General features: G+C 39.6%; 2 protein-coding genes across 2 annotated transcripts; both read right to left on the bottom strand.

Annotated features, from left to right (window-relative positions):
• Positions 1-387: 387 nt before the first annotated feature.
• vps26b (VPS26, retromer complex component B) lies at positions 388-5,075 on the bottom strand. Its single transcript, XM_037468901.2, has 6 exons — positions 4,357-5,075; positions 3,597-3,753; positions 3,276-3,440; positions 2,278-2,453; positions 2,043-2,185; positions 388-1,467 (listed from the first exon to the last, which is right to left on the bottom strand). The coding sequence occupies exons 1-6, from the start codon at positions 4,577-4,579 to the stop codon at positions 1,330-1,332; spliced, it is 1,002 nt and encodes a 333-aa protein (XP_037324798.1). The 5' UTR covers positions 4,580-5,075; the 3' UTR covers positions 388-1,329.
• A 1,341-nt stretch (positions 5,076-6,416) lies between these two features.
• jam3a (junctional adhesion molecule 3a) lies at positions 6,417-15,719 on the bottom strand. Its single transcript, XM_037478370.2, has 9 exons — positions 15,549-15,719; positions 9,622-9,693; positions 9,429-9,542; positions 9,066-9,218; positions 8,049-8,251; positions 7,459-7,558; positions 7,049-7,178; positions 6,917-6,968; positions 6,417-6,800 (listed from the first exon to the last, which is right to left on the bottom strand). The coding sequence occupies exons 1-9, from the start codon at positions 15,595-15,597 to the stop codon at positions 6,765-6,767; spliced, it is 909 nt and encodes a 302-aa protein (XP_037334267.2). The 5' UTR covers positions 15,598-15,719; the 3' UTR covers positions 6,417-6,764.
• Positions 15,720-22,700: the final 6,981 nt, after the last annotated feature.

Below are 22,700 nucleotides of genomic sequence, written 5' to 3' on the forward strand. Positions count from 1 at the left end.
CATTCTTTAAATCGTTTTTTTGATTAGAAATAAATCCCCATTGAAACAAATACAAAATTGTTATCTTCAAACAACCCAAGAGGAGTCAACCAATTAGATTTTTGCTGCTTTGAATTCAAAAAGGTTCTACCATGAAAATATTGAAATGACAATAGCCTTGAACTTCCCCTCTTCAATTTAGTGGAATGTCCTAATTCCCTGGAGCTGACTGGAGGGTTTTGGGGACTGGCTACCTGCTGATATGAACGGCCAATCCGCGCGTGACAACTCTTTCCCTTTTAGAGCTTAAGTTAGGTGGGGAATTTGAGGTCATTTCTATCCTTCCTCGACTTAACTGCAGACCTCATATTAGCCAAGACACAAAATAATTGAAACACCAAGTCGGAGTTCTTTTCATTTGGCATCAATTTATTTGACTCTCAGGGACAAGGAAGTCATTAGCATTCTGCAAAAGAGCGCTACCGTAAATCTTTCTCTGGTTAAAAGACTAAAATCATGTTTAAGAGGCAGGAGGATTCATTTGCTTGATACAGTTAGGCACAACTTTTAAATCTCTAAAGAGGATACAGTGGACTTTATACTATTAGACCTTAATACAAACACCTTTTCCTAACACCACCGGAATGCCGAGGCAAAGCACATGAACACGAAAGGTCATCTTGTGGCACCGTGTACTGTATATTCAACGTACACAAGCTGGAACAGGATCAAATGTTTTAGCTGGTCTTATTTACAGAACAAAACACCCATAAGTGTGCAATAATACTTACGCCCTCCAAATGGAAAGTTTCCACTTTAATCATTTTTGTGCACACACAAACAAAGAAAAAAAGAGGAAGTGTTCAGCAAGAAAAAAAATCTCAGATTTCTTGACCGTACAATGTTAAGAATGCATTCATTAAAGACGGAATGTCGGAGATACATTTCAGCAAATTCATGACAGTCAAGAGATTAAGTTAAAGATCAGAAATTAATTTATACTAAATAAGCGTTAAAGTATCTGACAGAAGGCCAAAAAAAAAGAAATCAATAATATCACACATGGAAGGTTTTGACACAGTGGACATTGCTAATGATTAATTTGATTCCCTTGAAGAAAAGAAAAATTGCATTAATGAGGAAGTACAAGACCAGCAGCCCGAAGAAGCCACTTGGAATGCCTCATGCAAACGGTCGCATTGTTCACATACTGAGCGTATGACTGTGTGTCGGTCTCCCTTCGTCCTTCATCCCCCTCCACCGGCTACAAATAAAAACCGCTGCGTCACCAGATGCCGTTGGGTCGACGGGTACCTCCGGACGTAGAGGAGGCTGGCGGGCTGCAGGCCGCTATCCGCTCTCCTCCTTGGCCGCCTGCTCCAGCGCGCTCTCTGAGGCGGCCGAGCCCTCGAACCTCTGTGAGGCGATGGCCGCCTGGTGGGACATGCTCTTCCTCACCACGTCCCCTTTCCTCCACAGTGTGATTTCCTGCACATGGGGAAGGGGTTTGGAGGTTTTAGGGCTTGGTCTGTCGACTCCTCGGCCATGAAAAGTTAAGACTATGTCAGTAATTCTGGTGTCTTCTTCTAGGTGTTCGCTCCAAAAAAGAAATAAAGATGTAACGTTTATATCAGTTGCAAAATGCTTTCTTTTGCAGGAGACTTAGACATGCTATAATTAACGACGATGGATTACAGGGATCGCAGCCATCAAGTATATCAAGTGTACCAGTAAGGCAGCATCGGTACCGGCACCCTAGAACTACATCATCTGACTACAACAGGCTTGTAAAAAGTGAAAAAAAATGTGGGAAAATGTTGCAAGAGCCAAAAGCACATTTTCAAATTGCTCGTTTTCTCAAACCAGGAGTCCAAAAAACAAAAGATACCCAAATAACACCAACAGTTAAAGCACTGACCACATTTATGTTTCAGATCCAGCAGTAGTTTTTAGTAGTAAGTACGAATACGGGAAGCACCAACCATTAGTCCAACTCTTTAACTGCACTTCCCACTCTGTATTATTACACATGGCCTAGTTTGGAAGTTTCTGCAGCAGCCCACCTGCTGTTTGAAGTAGCGTCTCTCCTCCTCGTCGATCAGAACCAGGTTTAGGTAGTAGCGCACTGAGAACTTCTTGTTGATGTCTCGCATGGTGGGAGTCAGATCATAACCGGCTAGAAATAACCGGATGGGAATGGACTCTCCTGAGATGGGGAATTAATCAAGTCAGGTTAGATAATATTCTGGGACATGATCATTATAACAGTGACTGAAATCACGAGTCAGCGTTGTTTACCCCTGACCGGGGCGCCGTCCATGATCTCGTACTTGGCGATCGTGTCGTTTTCGTGGTACACGCTTGGTCCGGTACCCGTCGTCTCGCGTTTGATGATGTCAATCTCCATGTGTTTAATTTTAATCCTCACCAGCAGGAAATAGATTTTTCCCACAATAACATCTTTCAGATGGTACCTGTGAGAGTAGAAATGAAGACACAAGCAGAAATGAGAGGTAAATAAGAGGTGGTTTAGTAACAGAGCGCGCATCAAATACTTCATGAATGGTGTAGATAGTTGTTGGTTTTATGACTGATGCTGTCAGAGTCTCTCTGCAGTGTGTACTCACTCGCACTGTTGTTCTACACAAGGGAACCAACGCTAACATTTTCAAGGAGAATTTAGAGACGCTGCATTTAATGGGGTTTGTTGGCTGGATATAGCACTTTATTTTTGTTAACAGAATTTTTGACCATTATAAAACCTTTTACTCTTCAATCAAAATACACGTACTACTAAACTATTAGGTAAGGTCAAACCTTTTTAGGTTTCAAGCCTCTCAAGTGATAAATAGATGAATAAAATAGACTAGATCGGCTTCAACAGCTTCATGCACTGGTTTGATTATTTGCCGTTTCACGCCAAGGAAAAGTTCCACGTTTACCACAGCACAGCTCGCTCGGCGCCTTCAATGTCGGTTCTATACTCTATAAACTTCAATTCAAGTTGATAATATTTGTTTCAATCACTGAATGAAGCCTGCCATATTTGGAACAAGAATTGCAACCTTAAAGTGCTTGCATAAAACTCTTGATCAGCACTCAGCATTTACTTATTGTTGTTGTTCATTTAAACCCTTCTGCGCAGAATATATTCGAATATATGTGTTTTTTTAAATTCGAACGTCATTTTTGAGCAATTTTGACAGCTATAGTACAGATTAAAAAGTGAAGTCATGGGTTTAGATCTTCATTATTAATAAAAAAATAAAGGCTTGCTGCGGCCCAACAAGTCTTACTTGGATTTGTTGTACTCAAACTCAATGTGGAGACAATCCTCGATTCCCACTTCCATTTTAATGGAGGAGTTGAGTTCAGGGTACGTGCTCAGCGTGTGCACCACGATGTCCGTCTCTTTACTGATGTCATTTAGTCGTCTGACCACCGTGGCCCGGAGGAAATATCTGCAAAAACAAAAAAGGGAATGAATGCAGTTGTTTTCACATTATTGCACATTGAAACCACAAAATACATACTTCAAGGTGAAAGCGGCCAACGTTGAAGGCGATAGAAGGACACTTAAAGCCCCTCTGGGGAGTGGTGTGAGCGATCAAATTTACCTTAGCTTGACGTTCTGGCCTGTGTACGACTCGTAGGGTTTTTCGACATGAGTGAACTCAAAGTCGAAGGTCTGCGACTGAGTTATTTCACCCGGTCTCGCAAGATCTTTCACCAGGGAAACAAACTCATGATGGTTTCCTCTGTCGTAATACAGCTCTGAAAGAGAGAGGTTTTCAGCGAGAGCAAAATAATTGCATAATATTTACACCTGTAACAAGAACATGTAAAAATACTGAGTTACCTATATAAGTTTGGAGAGCTATAGATAAATATCTCCTTCAGTTAAAACTGTCCATGATTTAGTGATTGTAATGATTCTGGCAATAGCAAATTCCTCGTATATTTAGTCTGTATTTGAATTTGATTACGCTATTAACATATTAGGGTTCAAATTGGAGTATCACCATCTCCTTTGCAAGTTTAGTTGTTAATAGAAAAATGTATTGCATTGTTCATTAGTATTGAGTTACTTTCTCTAAAACTATCATGAGAGGGTGTTTTATAAGGGTCCCAGGATAATATTGCTGACGTTGAGAAGGGCCCAGTTGGTTCTGCTCATATTTGACCAAATATTCAAGTGTCAGGGCTTAGCATGAGCTTTTCCTAACGATCAAGGACTCCCAACTATTCCATTAATCTATACGAACCCTAATATCATAAAATCGTCCAAATAAGAGCCCAGGCTGTTTTGTGAAGTCATTGGTGAACACACGTTAAAATGTCTCAATTGTGTTGCTGATCTCTTTTTTTCTAACCTACCTATTTGGCCAACAAATTCAATTTTGATGCCCTGGTGCTCCAGCCTCTTCCCGGGGTTCTTCAGGGTGACGTTCACCTTTCCGCCGACAGTCTCGCCATCATAGAACAGAAAGTATTTATCTTTCTTTCCATCTTCCGTCTTGTGTTCAGCCTTCTTTCTCGTATCCGCGTCATTCAGGACCACATCAATGTCTGCACTTTGTCCGAAACTAAAGAAACTCATCTTGTGTAAACTCGTAACGGTCAACGACTTGTTAGCAAACTAAAACCTAACAAAAAAAAACCCACTGGTGTGTTTCAAAGTAAAACAACACAAACACACGACAAGGCCTGCAGGTTGTTGTGCGACCTCGGGTTCCCTTTCGGAGCACGAAATACACTATGAAACGTGGAGAAAGTCGATTTTAGATATTTTCGAGATAACCCCACATTAGCTACATGTCCATATCGACGAAACGGAATAGCAACACGACGGTAAAACGAAAACGCAAAAGAATACGTCCATCGGCAAATCGGCGGTTTATTTTCTTCCTCTGCGCACCTTATATCGCCAGTAGTTAGTCTACGATTTCACCTTTAACACACTAGTACGGTCCGGAAGGGTCAAAATCCTCGCTATGGGAATATATGTTAACGTTACATGTTTGTTTTCTGTAAGAAAAGACGGTGTATGTTGTCAAATAACCAGGATGTGCGCCACCTGCATTGAGTTTACTACTTCCGGGTGTTTCTTTTCAAAATAAAACCCAGAAGTCTTCGAGGAGAATTTTCCAAAACCACGTTCTAAACTACTCTATATTTTCTAGAAGAGAAGTGAGATCTTATAAAGCTTTGTCTAATTTAAGTACGGGCATTGGTTAAAAAGAAAACAGTATATATTTATTTAGAAAGCGGGAACAGGAAGTAATGCGCTTTACGTTTCCGGAAGTAGCGGCACCATAAGGAAAACACGACCAAAACATTCAGAGGTTCTTGGAATCAAAATTCTTAGCAATTTTATTTTTGTAACCGACTGATGGGCAGCTGATTTGAATGTATGCTTTTTAGGAGCTCATTAAAGCTTTTATACAATTATATCTTAATGAGCTAATAATAAAATGTAGTATCATACTAGTATAATGTAGTGTAGTAGAGACGGTAGAGAATTGTTATATTGTGTTATTGCAACTTCTTCTTGATTGAAGTATCTAAATAGTTCATGCACAGCAGAGGAAGATACAATAAAGTGCTGTAAGCTACAACTACTTCCTTTGTAAGATCATATCAATGAAATTGATCCATTTGCAGGAAACAATCAGTTTAATATCAAACCAGATCAAACCAGTTCAGAAATGTTGTAATATTGTCAGACATTTAACTTATCTCTTGTCGCTATATGATAATTATTAAGTCCTTTCTCAAGATCGATTGGACAGTACACATGACCCCAACATTTAGAATTCAAACGGATTTAATAGTAACAAAAAAACAGTGGACATTTTACAACAGTTCCTGAGTTGTTACACAAATCATTGACACTAATGTTTGAAATGACAGGCTCAACACTGCAGATACACACAGAACAGTGAATACTGTAAATGTATTTCCAACAACCTTTTTTGCAGTATTTACAATAAGGTATGGATTGCAAATCAAAGGATCAAAGATGCATGTATTTATGTACAGAAAATACTGAGTCAAAACCGGACAATGTGTCCAATACTCACAAAATAATTAGTAAAGTATAGAAGGTCACTTATACACATAAACCGCACTTTAAAATCATACTTTACCACCTTTATAGTACATATTGACTTTGCAGCATAGTGGGATATATGTTGTTGAAACTCACAAGTTACTCTGCACTCATATAGACTTGTTATCATCTGTGAATATAATAAAGGCTAATAAATTGTGCCTCATGAATCTGAGCTCATCAGTCTTTTACAGTCTGCTGCTTATTGCCTGTATAACGACAGTATTTACAAAAACAGTTGCAACTTATCCCCGTGTGAAAAAAATAATAACATTTTTACCTCATGACAAATATAATGTAAATGATGTCAAATAAGTTCAGTGTGCTCAGTATAAAGTTAAAGAATGTAGCTTTTAGCATCTTTTGCTTGACGCTGTGGGCCAAATATCAAATTCCACAGTTTTGAAATGGTTTTAATGTATAATAACAACATGGAGTTAAAAAATGTTTCAAATGGAATATTAACAGAAAAAATCGATATCACACTTAAAAACAAAAAATATATGATATAAAAATTACTTTGGCAAGTTTGTTGATTTCATTTTGATGTGCATCCAAGAATAATGTGCCATGTTACACCTCAAACTTTACCATCTGGAAAATCATTGTAGCAATTCAACCTCAATAGTTTTTTGCTTTTGTCGTGGTTTCATTTTGTCCTTCGTCTCCGCTGTCAAATGATGAATGAGGACTTATGGCGGAAATGGCCCTGGGAAAAAACAGGGATTATTAAAAACGTTTGCAAAACTGATAATTTAATGGCTTAAATTTGAACACAGTGAGCCATGATACACATACTGTGTATGCTCGGCAGATTCTTTTTACCTCATCTGCATCGGCATAATCAACGCCATCATTCTGTGCTGGCCAGTTGAAGCTGAAATTAAGATAAAAAACATGATAAATTAAAAAAACTACAAAATATGGCTTATCTTATTTTTCAGAGCATTTACTCACTTATTTTCATTGAGGCCTTTTTTGGAGATGCATCCATGTTTAAGGCAATGACAAAGGAATGCACCCAAACACAAGAAAACAGATCCCACGCCAAACACCTTGAGGAAAATCCCGAGGATGTCGACATCATCTGCAACGAGACAGAGGTGGTTTTCACAGAGTTAGGGGGCCTTGTACTTGTATGTTTTGATTATTTGTAATTAATATGGGGCTAAAAATCATCACTAGATTAATAGTTCCACAGATCAACCAGCGTCCAAGTAAAGATATCAAACATTTACTTCTGATTCCTAGAAAACGTCATTCCATTACAACACAAATAGCTCACTACACAACACAAGGAAGACAGCTTTACATAAAACTCTTAGATCTTGGGTGGAGAACAGTGGCTCTGACGTGTTGACACTCACAGACTTCCATCGTTTGTGAGGGACACTGTGCATGTCCGGCATCATTCTTTGCCTGGCAGTAGTACTCCCCTGCGTCCTCCTTCCTCACCCTTCGAAATTTCTGAGTAGACATTTTTAGATATTTTTTCAGTGCAATGACTGACAGCTGCATTGTCAACAAACTGCTGAAGGATGCTGGACAGTGGATACATTCTTATGAAATTTCTTGAAGCCAGAGTCAATGTGTAACATTTCATGATATGGGAGCGTGTTTAGTAAAAGGCTTTTATTATGTCTTCAAAGTATTACATAAAACACATGAAATTGTTTTTTAGTGTAACATCATCCTTCTTTCATTTGGTGGTTTCATATGCCGGCTCAGGGCAACCAAACGAAATTTTGTTAAATAACAACAATGACAATAAAAAAACCTTTACCTTCAGATTTTGCTTTACATGTATGTTTGTTTGAGAGGTAGACTGTGATTTGAAGTTGATTTTATATTGTAACACCCTAGTTAGTACATATAGTTTGTTGCCATTTCTTCAATGTTTGTTTTGTGCAGGCCATGAAAACTCTAATAAACATGCCACATCCTGTGTCTCTCTCACCAAGCTTCCGGTGTCAGGGTTGATGCTGTATGAAGAATTGACCAGCTTGGGGCTGATTTTGGGGTCCTGAGGAAGCTCCTCGGTGTTGTGGAACCAGCGGTACTGAGGAGCAGGGAAGCCCTCGTTCTCCAGACATCGCAGCTCGGTCGATGTTCCAACTGTGACCGCCTCTGGCACGCTGCACCGCGGTACGACTGGTTTCACTGCACACACACACAGACACACCAATCTATTGCATCCCCTGACTGGTTTGTTAGTGATCAATTACGTGAATATGGATATATATATATTTAATCAATCACTTAAATGTCTCAAACTTCAAAATAAGCATTACAGGTTAGCAGAGCCTGAAGTGATGACTTAGGACATTTTAGAAAATACACAATACAGATGATAAAAATGCATGTTGCTGAATTGTAATATATAAAGCTAATTTTAGCCTAAGAATGGTAAACACTGAAAAGGCAATCGTGTCACAATAAAAGCATTAAATGGCAAGAAACATTAAAAAAGAAGACACAAAACCCAAAACAGAAAAAACGTTGAGAAAAAAATTCAAATATAACGGTGAGAGGAAATCTACTGAAATTGGAAAGACAGCAAATGCTCGGCCGCCCTTTATCTTAATTGGATCTCTGAGAACAAACAGTAGGCGATGGTTATCCTCACCTGAGAGACTACGTTACTGCCTGGCAACAACAATTCAGGAATGTACGTAGGTTGAAGTCAGGGCCTTCCTTGCTAGTTGGTCTCGCTGTTTTCCCTGGCTTTCGGCCTTTATTCTATGCTAAGCTAAGCTAATTGGCTGCTGGCTGGTGTTATATATTTACTGGTGCAGGGGTGTAAAATTGGTGGTGACTTCCTCATCCATGTCAATCTGTCAAACTATACCTTTGATATAAAAGGCAAAAAAAGTTGATAATGTTTTAATATGAACTAAATATTCTTTCCATTATCCTAAAGAGTGTAAATGAAGATCTTCAATGAAGGACCAATGCGGTACGAGCTCACCCATACCTCTCACCGCGAGACTAATCAGTATCTCATCAAAGTCCCTTTGATCATCGATGGCGGCCACCTCGCAGCGGTACTCTGCTGTGTCCGACCTGCTGGTGTTGAAGATCACGATGTTGGCTGGCTCTCTGAGCTGAGCTCTGTGCTGCAAGTCCCCTTTCAAGAGAGGACGGAAGAAAAAAAAAAACACTTTTACAGTGGCTCATTCACATACACAGCGTGACTTCACAGTGGAGAAAAACAGAACTCAATGCCAAGTTCTTTCAAGGTACCACTGATTCTGCTGAGCTTTGAGTCCGGAGACATTACTTTAGAAATGCTGCTTGACAGGGTTTTAAAACCAGGGAGAGCTCGCGAGCGGCTTACCTGCTATTCTGTTCTGGAAGTACACATAACTGGGGACACCGTTCTTAATCTTTTTCCATTCAATCCTCGGGTTGTTTGTGGATATGGACTCTATTAAACAGGTCAGTTCGATGGCTGTGGGGGAAACAGAGTCCATCAGGAAAAGAAAAGCTACTTAAGCTAAATAGGTTAGAGTGATTCTCCAGCAACTTACGCTCAAACTCATTTGCCCACACAACCTTGTCTGTGGTTCGGAGGATTACCCCGAGCGATGATGGTATGTGGCCTGTGAAAAAGAGAAAGAAACAAGCCACTGAATGCTGAGTAACCCTGATGGCACACTAAACACAGACAATTTCATTAGCAGACATTATCAACTGGGCATGTTTCCTAACAAACAGTGGATTAGAGTGATAAATATAGACCCTCTCAGAAAGCCTTGAGATGTGCTTTAGAGTAAACATTTCTTATTAATCACTTTCCTTTCCTCTTTAAGAGGATTAACACCTAGGGTCAAAATATGTTTTCACATGCATTTTTAATGAATGTGTGTGCTGCACACTACAGGCTTTAAGAAAAATACTTACTCTAGGGAATGAATATTCTGACATTATTTGAAATGGGTCTTTTATAATGGTTCATGTTATAATAATGTGGTTAGTGATGAAACATTGAGTGGGAGAGCTTTAAATGTTAATTCTCTGGAATGAAAATGTGTTTATTGTTTTAGCTCTACTCTTGTGTCCTGGATTTTAAATGGGACCCCACTGAAGTTAAAATGCTGACTCTCAGCTTTCCAGTTTATTGTTTGACACGCCCTGGGGAGGCAGTGTGAGAGGACTTCGATGCATCGTCCCTCCAGTTTTAGGACGACGCAGCGAGACAATAATCGTAAGCACACAAGGCAACCAAAGAGTTTTTTAAAAGCCCAAATGGATCCCCCGTACCCGGACTGAGCATTAGTTTCGATCCATGAAGACAAAGACTGAAGACAAAAAGCTCTTTAAACAAGTCAAATCTCAAGATATTTTCCCCGTGAAGGGTTTGAAATGTCTATGAGATATATGAGAACTTTATGTGGCGTTTATTGTTTTTTTGTTAGCAGTACTTGGTATATTGCACGCACACAAGGGTCTCGATTTATGTAACCACAGACCCCCGTAACGAGAAGCAGACAAAGGACACTAAATGAAAAGAAGTACAAATAAAGACAATGCTCTCAGACACAGATTGGATGTGGTGATCTAACTTCTGTCAAAAACAAATCTGATGTTTGAATATGAACATATGCATCACTAGTTTCTGGGTGACGATGTCCCTCCGAGGAACAGCTGGAATTGGCCGCTGATGTGGCACTTATTAGAGCAGAAAGCCTAAAACATTACAAGAACTCGGATTTATTTAATTTATTTTCAAGTTAAGTAAAAAAGCTTCTTCGCTAAATTATGACACTGATTACCACTGAGGTTTAGGATAAATAATTTATCAAAATCCCTAAACAAAACAATTCCGTAGCACAAAAATAACTGTGCTTAAATTTGAAGCATATTTAATCAACCGTCCTCTTCCCTCCGGCGCAACAACACATGAGATATACTTATTTTATGTTCCGCGCTTCAGTGCACTCCTTAAAGCATTCAGAGTTATTTTGCAAATGTCAGACTGTAATGGCAAGGGGCATTATTCACAAGTTTTGTCAAACTTGCGCCAGCAGAATGCCAATTTAAGCAGAAAATCAGCGAGCAAAGGGTGAGGGGTGTGGAGACAACAAATTAAGAAAATGCAACAAAAAAACAACAATTACAATGTCAAATGTACACATAATTCCACAATTTGCCCGTTAAATATGTGTGTTACCTCCTTCCACTGGTACCCTACACTCAACCTATTGTGTCCGTGCCACTTCCAAATGCAATAATCAGTGGGTACACATGCGACTAACAGCCCCCATGCTGGGTAATGAAGGCATTATCGCTCCCAGTGGAGGCAGTGTGAGGCCTTTCAAATGAAGGATGAAATTCGAGAACAATAATTATCTGAGGCACCCCCTCCTGTTTGCCAGAGACACCGTGCACTTTGACTCACTGTGCATTAATTGTGACGGCGTTTAGCAGGCTAACATGTAGCCGGAAAGTGACGGAAATGTGGGTCCCGGGGAGGCATAAGCACAGCTGCGGACACTGATGAGCTCTGACTTCCAAGTCTCAGCTTCCGTCTCTGTTGCTGACTTTCCCACCCTGTACATCAAGAAGCTATTTATAGCCCAGCTGTGACTGGACATCCCATGAGACACAAGGAGAGCTCGTCCAACAAACGCTCCCTCGGCATATGTGAGACCGAGTGTCAAGGGTTGTCTTTCTGAGGCCGGAGCGTCCGCCGTGCCGCAGGTTTGTGAACAAGGAGGACGACGTAAACACTACAAAGGTTTCTAACCTCCACGTTTGTTAGAACTACAAAAAAAATGTATAAAGTCCAGAATTCCATGGATTTCGACATAGATGTGTGTAATGTGTTATTCCAAGTTTACAGCGAATTATCTTTAGTAATTGAGTTTTGCTGAAGCATTCTGAAACTCTGATAAATACTCTTTGGGGGTGACCTTTGTTATATGTCAACCCTCCCCCCCTTCTCTCTTTGGCAAAACATTACCGAAAAAATCTCTTCTATAAATATACTTTTCAGTCTGTATTATTCACAACAAAATATAACTCATAGTGAGAGTCGCAGTATGATTCAAGCATTCTTAAACAATGTGGAAAGAATATAAGTAGTGTACCAACTGCACTAGGAGGAACATTTTTGGGGCCGTGGGAAAGTACAACAAGTCGATTAACATGACAATGTGTAGCTAATTACTAATACAAGATTATAATAAAAACATTCACACAACAATGGTTGGTCCCACGGTGACACAATCTAGGTTAAAAGGAAACAATATTATTGAATTTCTCTATTAATCTCCGCTCTTGCTGGCAAACACAGGCTCACACTTAATCCCTATGTTTTTGTAATGAATAGACAAAGTGGGTCTATAGTCTGTTCTGAGAGAAATGTCCTATAAAATGGCCACATTCTACAATCTTCTAATGCACTAAATATAAAAACAACTACCCATCCCCATCCCCGAAACAAACAAAATAAATGTTGAACCAGTGCATCTATAAAAAGATTTTTTTCCAGACATTCCAGTCGCTGCAAATATGCTGAAGGCCGAATTAGCAAGACACATGGAGAGGTGCACGGAGCTCTATACTAAGATCCACTGCATACCGAGAGGGATGTGTGCCATATTTAATCCCTCCAGCAGATCAGTATAAAACAATCATGTTTTCTAAGAAGTGCATTTTGTTTTCGAAAGCTATTGAAGCCGACCAGAAGGACGCTGGTGAGGAAAGAAGCCCTCCACTAAAGGATCCTGGAGTAAATAAACAATGAGATATCAACATTCTCCAAGATACTTAATCAGTCTGACTAACTGACTCTGAGACAAATGGGACATCCAAGCGTCGAATATTGAATGAATGTTGAACAATAGCTGCAAACAATTAGTTAATTCATTTGTTTTCTCAACTCAGCAGGAATTTCAATGACAGATTCATTGTTTCAGTAGAAATACCAACAATTCTCTGATTCCAACTTCCTTAAAGGGTTGCTGCTTTTCTCTTATCACTGTAAACTGAACACAACTAAAGCCAGCCGTCTGGATACAGGACCTTCAAAGGGAGTTCTATGTAACGATTTATTGTGTTATAAATCGTTCTACAGAACCATTTGTTGATCAATTAAGAAAATAAACTGTCAATTGCAGCCCTGGTGTAACATTATACAACCTCAGTTAAGAGCTGTACCAATGATGATGATGAAGTGTGTAAATATATAATACTGTCTTAACCTTCATGCAAAAACATTTTGTCTTAATTTGAACTAAATTATTTAAATGTAAATATGCAAGTTGTATGAAGCATGAATTAATCATCATTAAATGGGACTCCTATTCATTATCTAAATCTAAAGGCAGACTAAAGCTTGTAATCAGAATTTTACACAGTTAATATTAATTTAAAAATGTGAACCATTTCTGCTGCTATTATGGCAATAAGCTACATTTACACCACTGAGTTTCCTAACCAAAACCCACCATGTCAAGAACACGGCAAATGGAGCTTTGCCTCGATGGTCGATGGTCGCTTCGTCATTTGATTCACACTTGCAGAGGAGCTGGGTCGAAAGTTCAACACTTACTAATGCAATCTGCCATTTGGAAATAACTCACTCCACTGCCAACTTTCATCTAACAGCAGGGTGACCTCCCACTAAGTGCACACAAGCACCAGGGGGTGGATAGACTACAACAGATCAACCGAGCATCCGCTACATTGATCGGCTCTAAAGCTCCAGCTGCTGCTGTTGTTGTTGTTTTCGGGCAGGAATGACAATGAGGTGTGTCACCTCAAACACAGCGCGACTGACTTTTTTTCATTTTCAACCACACTCATCATCGTCAATCGGGGTCACGCGTCCATTACCGTTCAGCTCACACACTCTTGGATGTGAACAGTCGGTTGGTGGGACGGTTCACTGGTATGGACTAACATGTGGGTCAGTGAGGGTGCTGTGATTTCACAGTCTCACACACACACACACACACACACACATACACACAGTGCAGTAGATGCTGTTTGAGATGATCTCTCGGGGGGCCTGTATGCTTTCTGGTACCCTTTTGTTTTGTGGCTGACACGACAGTAACGGTTACGTTAGCATGTGGTTGCTTTTTCTTTCACCCAAAGTAATGTTTTTCTTTGTTTTTTTATGATAGAATTGTCCTCAGAATTACCCTCCTATGACAAATAAACACACAAACTGATGCCGAGACTTGGTTAGTTTATCTTCAATTAAGCAACACAGACACACATTGTCACAGTTGAAATCTAACTGAAATCAGGTTGAAATGAGATCTGGAGTTCAAAGCTCAACGCTTTTTCCACAGTCTAAAAATGTGGTTCCATGTTTTGTTTCAACGTCAGCTTGAAAGAGAGACAATATTATCATTTAGATTTTCATTTGAATCAATGAACTGGTCGGCAAAATTTGGTCTACGCCAAGAGGTGATTTCAACACATTTAATATTTCATAAAAAACGTAATCAATATGGAACAATAGACTGTGTGCTGTTATGAAGATGCTTTGCAATATCGGCACTCCTGACTTCCCTACAAGTGACGAAGGAGGGGAGATGGAGATGATTTTGGTATACTGAGCCTCCAAATTAAGTGAGTCAGACTAAGTGAATTAGGTCTTGATGTTACAGAATCTGATCTTGAAGATGAAGTTTCAAGGCTATGCAAAGATTTTGAAAATTAGAGTACAAACGCAAAACAAACACACAGACATGTAAACAAACTCCTCCATGTTCATTTTCTGCAGTCATAATTCCATAGTTCATTTTCCCTGAAATGTATTTTATTTCTATTGTTGTATTCTGCTTTTATCTGAGAAACATTGTATACGCTATATTTATATTGTTTATTAACAAAGTCAAATGAAAATGTACACGTTTGGCCGTAAACTTACAAATTAGGACATCGTTTCTTTCTGAACCTCTGAAAATAATGATACGACACTTAGCACAAAGTAAAGGTTGAATCATTTTCGTTTTAAAGACCACGTTGAAATTTGGTCTCAACGTGAACGTCTTTACAAAAGCCCGCAGTAGACAAAACTTTCACTTTTGAACCAATTTTCAACGGCAAAATGCTCGCGAGGACGGCTAACGCACCGCTTGTTGTGCCCTATGCAGCAAACAGTCAAATGCTCTTAAAACTACGCCATTATTTTTTTTTTCAATGTTCAATTCTCACAAACGTGACGTTATACCGTTGAGGGGAAAACACAAGGTATAAAATAAAAATACTGCCCCCCCCCCTCCCCCGAATACCGCCGGACGACGCGCGGCGTTACGATATTAAGCTTCCTTGACAATTCACAACCTGTTCTTGTCAAGCTAACATCTGTGCCGCCGCGTTAGCATCGACAGCGCCGACGCGGCTGAGGTTTAAGGCGGTTACAGTCGCCGCACCTCGTTCCAGCACAGCGACACTTCCTCAAAACGGCACTGTTGGCGAGGCGGATTTAACTTACCGACGCTGGTGTACAGAAGGAAACAAGCCACGAGTCGCGTGATCGCCATCTTGCAGCCTCTCGGTTATCGGTTACGGTCGCGCACACTCAGCACCTCTGAGAGGTATGAGGATGGGGGGCAGAGCAGACTGGTGGATGTTGCCATCGACGAGTTTCCATAGCTACAAGCGAAAGGGAGGGATGCGCCCTCATCTGTGCCTGACAGGCAGTAGGCGGGGCCAGACATGTACTCTAAGCCTCCCTCCAACAATGTTCGCATTTATATATATAGTAAAGACAGAATCATTTTGACCTGATTTCGCGAAAAGTTTAAATGTAGAGGGAAATAATTTGATTTTAACAGAAAGTGATTTGAATATCTCAGGAATTTTGCATTGCATGGATTTAGGCTTCTTCGTGAATTTATAACTGTAAGCGGTATGTAAGAGGTTAAAAAATCTAAATGAAACATTTTAAAGAATGTATCTCCGTTTGTAAATAATGTGAAAGCCCTTTATCGGAGACTGGATCACACTGTGTTTGGCCAACCACTGACCCGTGCTGGCTCCTAAATCTTGATATAGAGGTCAGATTGTGATGTTTGGGCTTAGTATTTTTTTTGTTGAAATAGTATTTTTAGACCTATAACAATATTATTTAGAAAGGGTATTTTGGAAAGCTACATTGGTGATGTGATTGAATGGATACCGTATATGGTAATGCATACTTTGCCGGCTTGACACAGCTCAATTTTGATGAGCTCTTGGGTCCCCGATAGAATATTTTGTTCTATTTTAAGTTTTTCAACGTATTTGTTAAAATCTATTTAATGAACTTCTATTTTACGTTTCAATCAATCAATTCCCACCTTTTGTAAATCTCCTTGCTTTATGTTTGGACTTTGAGCACTTGCACTTATTAGCAATTGCATTGTTGTTGAAATGTACTACACAAACAAAATTGCCTTGTCTTGCCCTGGGCGTTTGAAATCCCCAGCCATTGGAGGTTAGGGAAGTCTGGCCTAATTTTGCGGCACACCACCATGACCAGGGCAGGCTTTAAACAGGAAAACAGTGCTAAAGGTCAGACAAATATAAAGCATTTTGCCAAACGGGAAGACAAACTGGAGACTTTCTGCCATGCGGGAACAGATTTTCCTGTATTCAGACTATGCAGCCCCTCTGCCTCTGTCCTTCAGCTGCATGATATTGAGGTGGAACCAGGCTAGACTTTAAAATGGGTTTGACCAGGTTTATCACACAAATTATAACTGTGGTTGAATTTGTCAACCAGATATTGAAAATGTAGGGAACAAAGAACACCGGAAGATTATCTAATCGTCTTCATGTCACATTTCCATATTACCGGATAACACTTAATGATGGCAAAATCATTTCATGGTTCTTATTCATCACTTGCTAATTTTATTATTATTAAGTATTTTCAATCCAAACAATTATAACAACCACTGAATTGGATATAATATACTGTATATATATCATTTGCAAAAGCAAGCTGCCTGAAAGACTAAATTGGGGGCTTGAGTAGCATGGAACCACAAGGGCATCGGGTCTCAGACTGATGGACCGTTTACAGAAGGATCTGCTGATCATAGTGCCAGGCATTGACTAAACAATTTCTCCTTCGGACCGGTGCTCATTCCCAATGCTTCACCAAAACTACTGATGGTGCACCATGCAATATTGAATAAACACATCAGGATTTTATCATGCCTGAATTTTGCATGGGAATAGAGCACTCCTCTTTAAGTCTGTCTATACTGCAATGCTGACCCGTCTACAATTAAATTAATGTAAATAATCGCCAGTTACGTTTATTTTAATTGGTTACAGTAAATGTAGCAGCTGGTTAGTTTCCAACAAATAACAGCAGGTGGCAGTGAAACACCAGAAATAATGTCAGCAGTCAGCCGGAACCAGCCCATCGCACCTTCTTAAATAAATGCAAAAACGGTAGAAATATTGAATGTGATTCTTCAGTCAACCTGCTGTTGCAGTGGAAGAGTTTATGTAGAATCGTCCATTTTAGTCACACAAAACACATTTTCAATATAAACTACAACTGTCACGGTAAACTAAATTACAGGGTTTTTCTTTGATTCATCCTCTAGAACATACAAAAAGAAGAAAAAATGGGAAAATAAAACAGTTGAATATGCTGCCTTGTTTTAATCCTCCTGCATCATCGCATCCTCCTCCGCTGTTCCAGTGTTGGGTAATATATGTTGCTAAGCAATCATTCCTCTGCTGCATGGCCCTTCTGGCTGCCCTCATGCTCCTTATAGAAATCTCTATACTTCCACTTATGCATTGCACTACGTTTTCTCTATTGAGAAAAGACTCAAAGAAGTTGTTACTATCATTTGGGTAATTGGGTAAGAAATTTCAGCAAATTTTTTAGCAAAAAACATTTGGGTCAAAACTTGATGATAGACGTGAATATCATTCTGAGTCAGATTAATGACACCATCACTGTAAGCGTTGTTTATAAACCCATTAACATCCTTTACTATGTTGTTGTTTGTGCCTCTTTTCATCACTTTGCACACTGAATCTTTCCATATATGAAGAATACAGCACTGTTGTTTTGGGATTTCATTTCCACTCGTCTATCTGCTCTCAAACCCAGGAGCCCTGTTCCTTTAAGCTTGACAGACAGATCTAACACCAACTAAGCTATTTAAGGTATGCACTGTGTTGAAATAAGTGCAGGATATGAAAGCACAGCAGCCTGTATTATTATGCAAAATCGACAGTAAAATTAAACTGCAAATTTTCTTTTACGAAAAGAATATAACACCGCGGGTTGAATATATATAATATATATATAACTTTATGTTTTATATTTTTTCCAATAAGTGCTGACATCTACACCAGATTACAGTATATTAGGAAACAGAATGCCGAGATTGCCAATGTGCTGCAGTATAAATTTAACAGCTGTTGTTTGGATGTATTTGTGCAGCATGTGAACAAAGGCTTCATAGATGTTTCAGGTTGCATAAAACCATGCGATTTTTACCTTTCGGGTATTGTACGTATACATGATTTATCTGTCATATATATTGTCATTCAAAAAAAGTGTTTATTTTTACCCCTAACCGCCTAATATCACATGTTTGTGGATCATATCGGACTGACTGGACCTGCCTCATTCCGTCTCATCCTCTGAATCATGGACGTGCCCCCGACTGACAGATTGTTTGGGTTTGCGTTCTTTTCTTTGCTACCTCGCATCCATCCTGATGATAAAGCTTTCATTTACAAAGCTGCAACCGAAAAAGTGTGTCTGCGGCTCAAATATAATGATGATCAGATGAGACAACTTAAGGGAGTAGGCAGGAGCAGATTAATTCACCAGTAACTGTTAACAACCCATTTTTAACACATAAGCTGTACCTTCATTGTATAATTGATGAGCTTTTTCCTTTACCTTTGGTCAAACGCCAACCCTAAGGATATACAAATCCTCTTTACATTTCTGCCTGATATCATATGTTTGTGGATCATATTGGACTGATTCTAATATATAGTTCTCACCATAGTGTCATCTTTGATTGAAATTAGTAAATGTAATCAGTGAGCAGACGTCAACGGGTAATTGGTGATAGTTTTAATTAAAGAAGCAAAGTAAGGTTCTAACCTAGGCAGCTACAGTAGTATTAAACCGTTGGGAATCGCTTGTACAGATGAGCTGGCTGGCAGGCCGACATAGTTTGGGTTTCCAAGCACTGCAGATACTTTTTTTATTGGTTACAATGGAATTAAGTCTTTGAAAGTCATCACGTTGCAAAAACAATAGCAGACTAAATATGCCCTGTGTCTTTCTGTAGAACGCACACACACACACACACACACACAAACACACACACACACACACACACACACACACACACACACACACACACACACACACACACACACACACACACACACACACACACACACACACACACACACACACACACACACACACACACACACACACACACACACACACACACACACACACACATTCTCCCCATACGCCGTAGAAATTAAACTCTTCTTTTCTTTTTCACAAGAGATGCTGTTGGCAGAGCTCTACCCACAGTGAATTTCATCACATCCAGAGGCTAAATGGCGCTGTGATGCCCTGCAGAACAAGAGTCAGAGATGAGCAGGCACTGCATCTACAGCTCAATTAGCACCGTGGTATTAATAGTTTTCACAAGTGAGCTGAAAAACTGCTTAAAGCTGGAGAGAGAATGAATAAGATATTTCTGAGCTAACTTTCCTTTTGCTTGAACTAAAATTGGATTTGTTATTATTTGTTGTTATATCTTTTAGGCGTGATCCAAGTGTAAATTGCCTTACTGTAACTATATGAAAATGGGGACGGGACGGTGAGATGCTGGTGATTAAAAGCATCAGCAATGCAAAACGATCACTTTTATGCACATTATATGTAGATATAGAAGCTATATTTCTATTACACACCAACAAAGAGCGGTATTTCTGGCAGTTATCTATGTAGAGAGTGACTGGAGACCATGGCAACCATACAACTAATTGGGTTCAACAACCTAATTCAATGTGTTTGATGGGCACACTGAACAGTAACCAGCTAGTCCCTGTAATTATAGTACAGAAATGATGTACAAATTGTCAGAATGTATCATTCGATTTTTTCACTTTCTGAAGTGAAACAGCATCCAGAAAAACTGCAGCGGTTCATTACTCTAGAAAAACAAAGCATGGCACTTTACTGCTCCCATATTTCCTGCAGAGATGAACCATCTAGGTGGGCTGTTCACCGACTCCACTGATGACCACTGAACATGACAACGGATTCTCATCTGAGGAGTGACGCGGAGAATGAAAGTGACATGGAGCCCTAAAGTCCTTCTGCTAACACAACGTATGTGTCATTCAGAGGGGCTGCTTCACCGACAAATGGAGACAAAAAAAGGGTGAATTCACTGCAGTGGATTTTTTTCAGTCCTGGTATCTCAATATCAACATGACAATATACTTTATATATCACAGTATATTGACAATATATCTGAGGACAAATTGGGATGTACCATATAGCCAGAACGTAACTACAACAGTAAAATGGGGGTTATCTAATACATTAAATGACTATTTCTAATCACTTTTGCATTTCATATCAGAATATGTTGAAAGAGTATCCGTCAAAACAACATATGTGAGGGCTGTCAGAGTTTCACACAAAACATTTCACAAAAAACAGAGGCACAAATCAAAATAAAAAAATTCAAAGTTATTAGGTTAAATATGGTAAATGACAGAGAAAAGCAGCAAATCTTTGCACTTGACAGGCTAAGACCAGGAAAACGTTGCTATTTTTGCTGGAAAGCGATACAGCACATACACCAGACAATGAAACAGTTAATTGATTATCACCATTTCGATGACAGTAATTTCAGCTCTAGTCACAGAAAAAAAGTAAATATACCCAGAGCAAATATGCACATATACCTACAACAGCTATTTTGCAAATACTATCAATCCAGAAGTGTATTATAATATGTCCAGAAATCCCTAAAAAGCATTTCATTCATTACTCCACACCATTACTCCAGGCCATTTTAATGTTGATTATTCTTGTAAAGATGAATAGATTTGTGTGTTTTAGGATTCTCACGGTGGAAAGGAATGATTTAACATCAGTCCTCTCTTGCAATTAGACAAAAAGCCACAGATAAAAACTAAGGCTGGTGTCTTGTGTAAGACAGTGCTGACCACTACTGGACAAAAGCATGAAATATTCTTAGTGTCTGTGTGTGTGTGTGTGCGCCTAAAAGGACATGCAGAGCTTATAAAACCCCACAAACCGACATGCAGCAGAACATCTGTTCGGCAGGTTGATCAGCTGCAGGCGGACCGACTGATGCTGCGTGGGGCCCTGGGTGTACACATATGTCTCTGTCACTGAAGCATCTGTGGGTCTATGTTTAGTCACACCAACATGTGTATGTTTTTACAGTACATGAGAATAGAACTTGTTTTGGTTTATGTTGAACATTATTTGACACTGCTAAATTTGTACTCTCTTTCAAACAAAAAAAAGCGGGTGTAAATGTCGACATTAAAATATATACATTCTTCATTATATTATTTTGGGGAGGGCAGCTGATGGACTACAGATATTACTTTATGGAAAAAAATATACCATATTGCTTTTCTTTGTTGGTTAGGGCTCAAAAGAAGACTAAACTGTTATTTTTACTGTATTAATTAAAGGTCAAACAACACAGCCAACTTAAGTTTATTTCCGATCCATGGAGCATCCTTGTAACCATTGGTGGGAATATCATTTTCTGATCATTGAGAGACTGTGAAAATGCTCAAACATCCAACTGAAATTCCACAAAAGAGTGAATCACGTGAATCATACATAGCATAGTTGTTTTCTGCTTTCAGCAAATCATTTCAAAGTTGTTTTTCCAAGCAGTGCTTCTGGGCCCTGCTGCATTCAAAATTGATATACATTTCATGCCCCCCCCCCAGCCCTTTCCTTTAACACAGCTGGGAAATAATAGTTCTGTTGCATAAGAGATTATCTTAACTGCTCCAGTCTTTTCTCTGCTTTGGCTTGTAGAAAATCAATCATGGAGGGAACCAAAGAAACAATCTCTTCCATGGCCTTGTGAAGCCAATGCTATTATGTCAAATGTGTGTCACTGTGGGAACCGGCTTTTAAGTAACCAGTGGTGTGTGCCTCCTGCATGTCCAGGTGATGTGTCAGCACTTCCGTAACTTTAGGTGAGGGTTGGCGGGGGCTGTGGAGCTTTGACCTTGTTTTGCAGCGCAGCAGTCACAGCACACTCTTGCTCGTCTCCCCCGATGGTCGTTGTGAGAATCTGACGGATGCTACACCTTCGAAACGGCTCGCTCATTGGCGGTAACAATTCCGCCATGCAGCCGACTCAGTGGAGTTCATTTGAAAACCTCTATTTTTCCTGTTTAGTCACAGCCAGGATGTCACAAGGACTCCCTGCCAGAGCTGTTGATGATGGGGATCCATAAGTTATGACCCATTGCTTCAGTCGTACATGCCATTGAGTGAAGCTTCCCCTGCAGGAGTAGTTGTGTGTTTTCTTTACATGCTAAATATTTGTTAAAGAGGACTAGTTCTCTTTAGCTT

Source organism: Pungitius pungitius, chromosome 3 (assembly GCF_949316345.1).
Source record: "Pungitius pungitius chromosome 3, fPunPun2.1, whole genome shotgun sequence".
Taxonomy (NCBI): domain Eukaryota; kingdom Metazoa; phylum Chordata; class Actinopteri; order Perciformes; family Gasterosteidae; genus Pungitius; species Pungitius pungitius.

Excerpts from the sequence above, each read along its gene's own strand:
- vps26b (XM_037468901.2), bottom strand. The coding sequence starts at position 4,579 with ATGAGTTTCTTTAGTTTCGGACAAAGTGCAGACATTGATGTGGTCCTG. Across the intron at positions 3,754-4,356 it reads TGAATTTGTTGGCCAAATAG|AGCTGTATTACGACAGAGGA; the intron begins GTAGGTTAGAAA and ends TCTCTCTTTCAG. Across the intron at positions 2,454-3,275 it reads TTTGAGTACAACAAATCCAA|GTACCATCTGAAAGATGTTA; the intron begins GTAAGACTTGTT and ends CTACTCTCACAG.
- jam3a (XM_037478370.2), bottom strand. The coding sequence starts at position 15,597 with ATGGCGATCACGCGACTCGTGGCTTGTTTCCTTCTGTACACCAGCGTC. Across the intron at positions 9,543-9,621 it reads GTGGGCAAATGAGTTTGAGC|CCATCGAACTGACCTGTTTA; the intron begins GTAAGTTGCTGG and ends TTTCCCCCACAG. Across the intron at positions 9,219-9,428 it reads CTTCCAGAACAGAATAGCAG|GGGACTTGCAGCACAGAGCT; the intron begins GTAAGCCGCTCG and ends CTCTCTTGAAAG.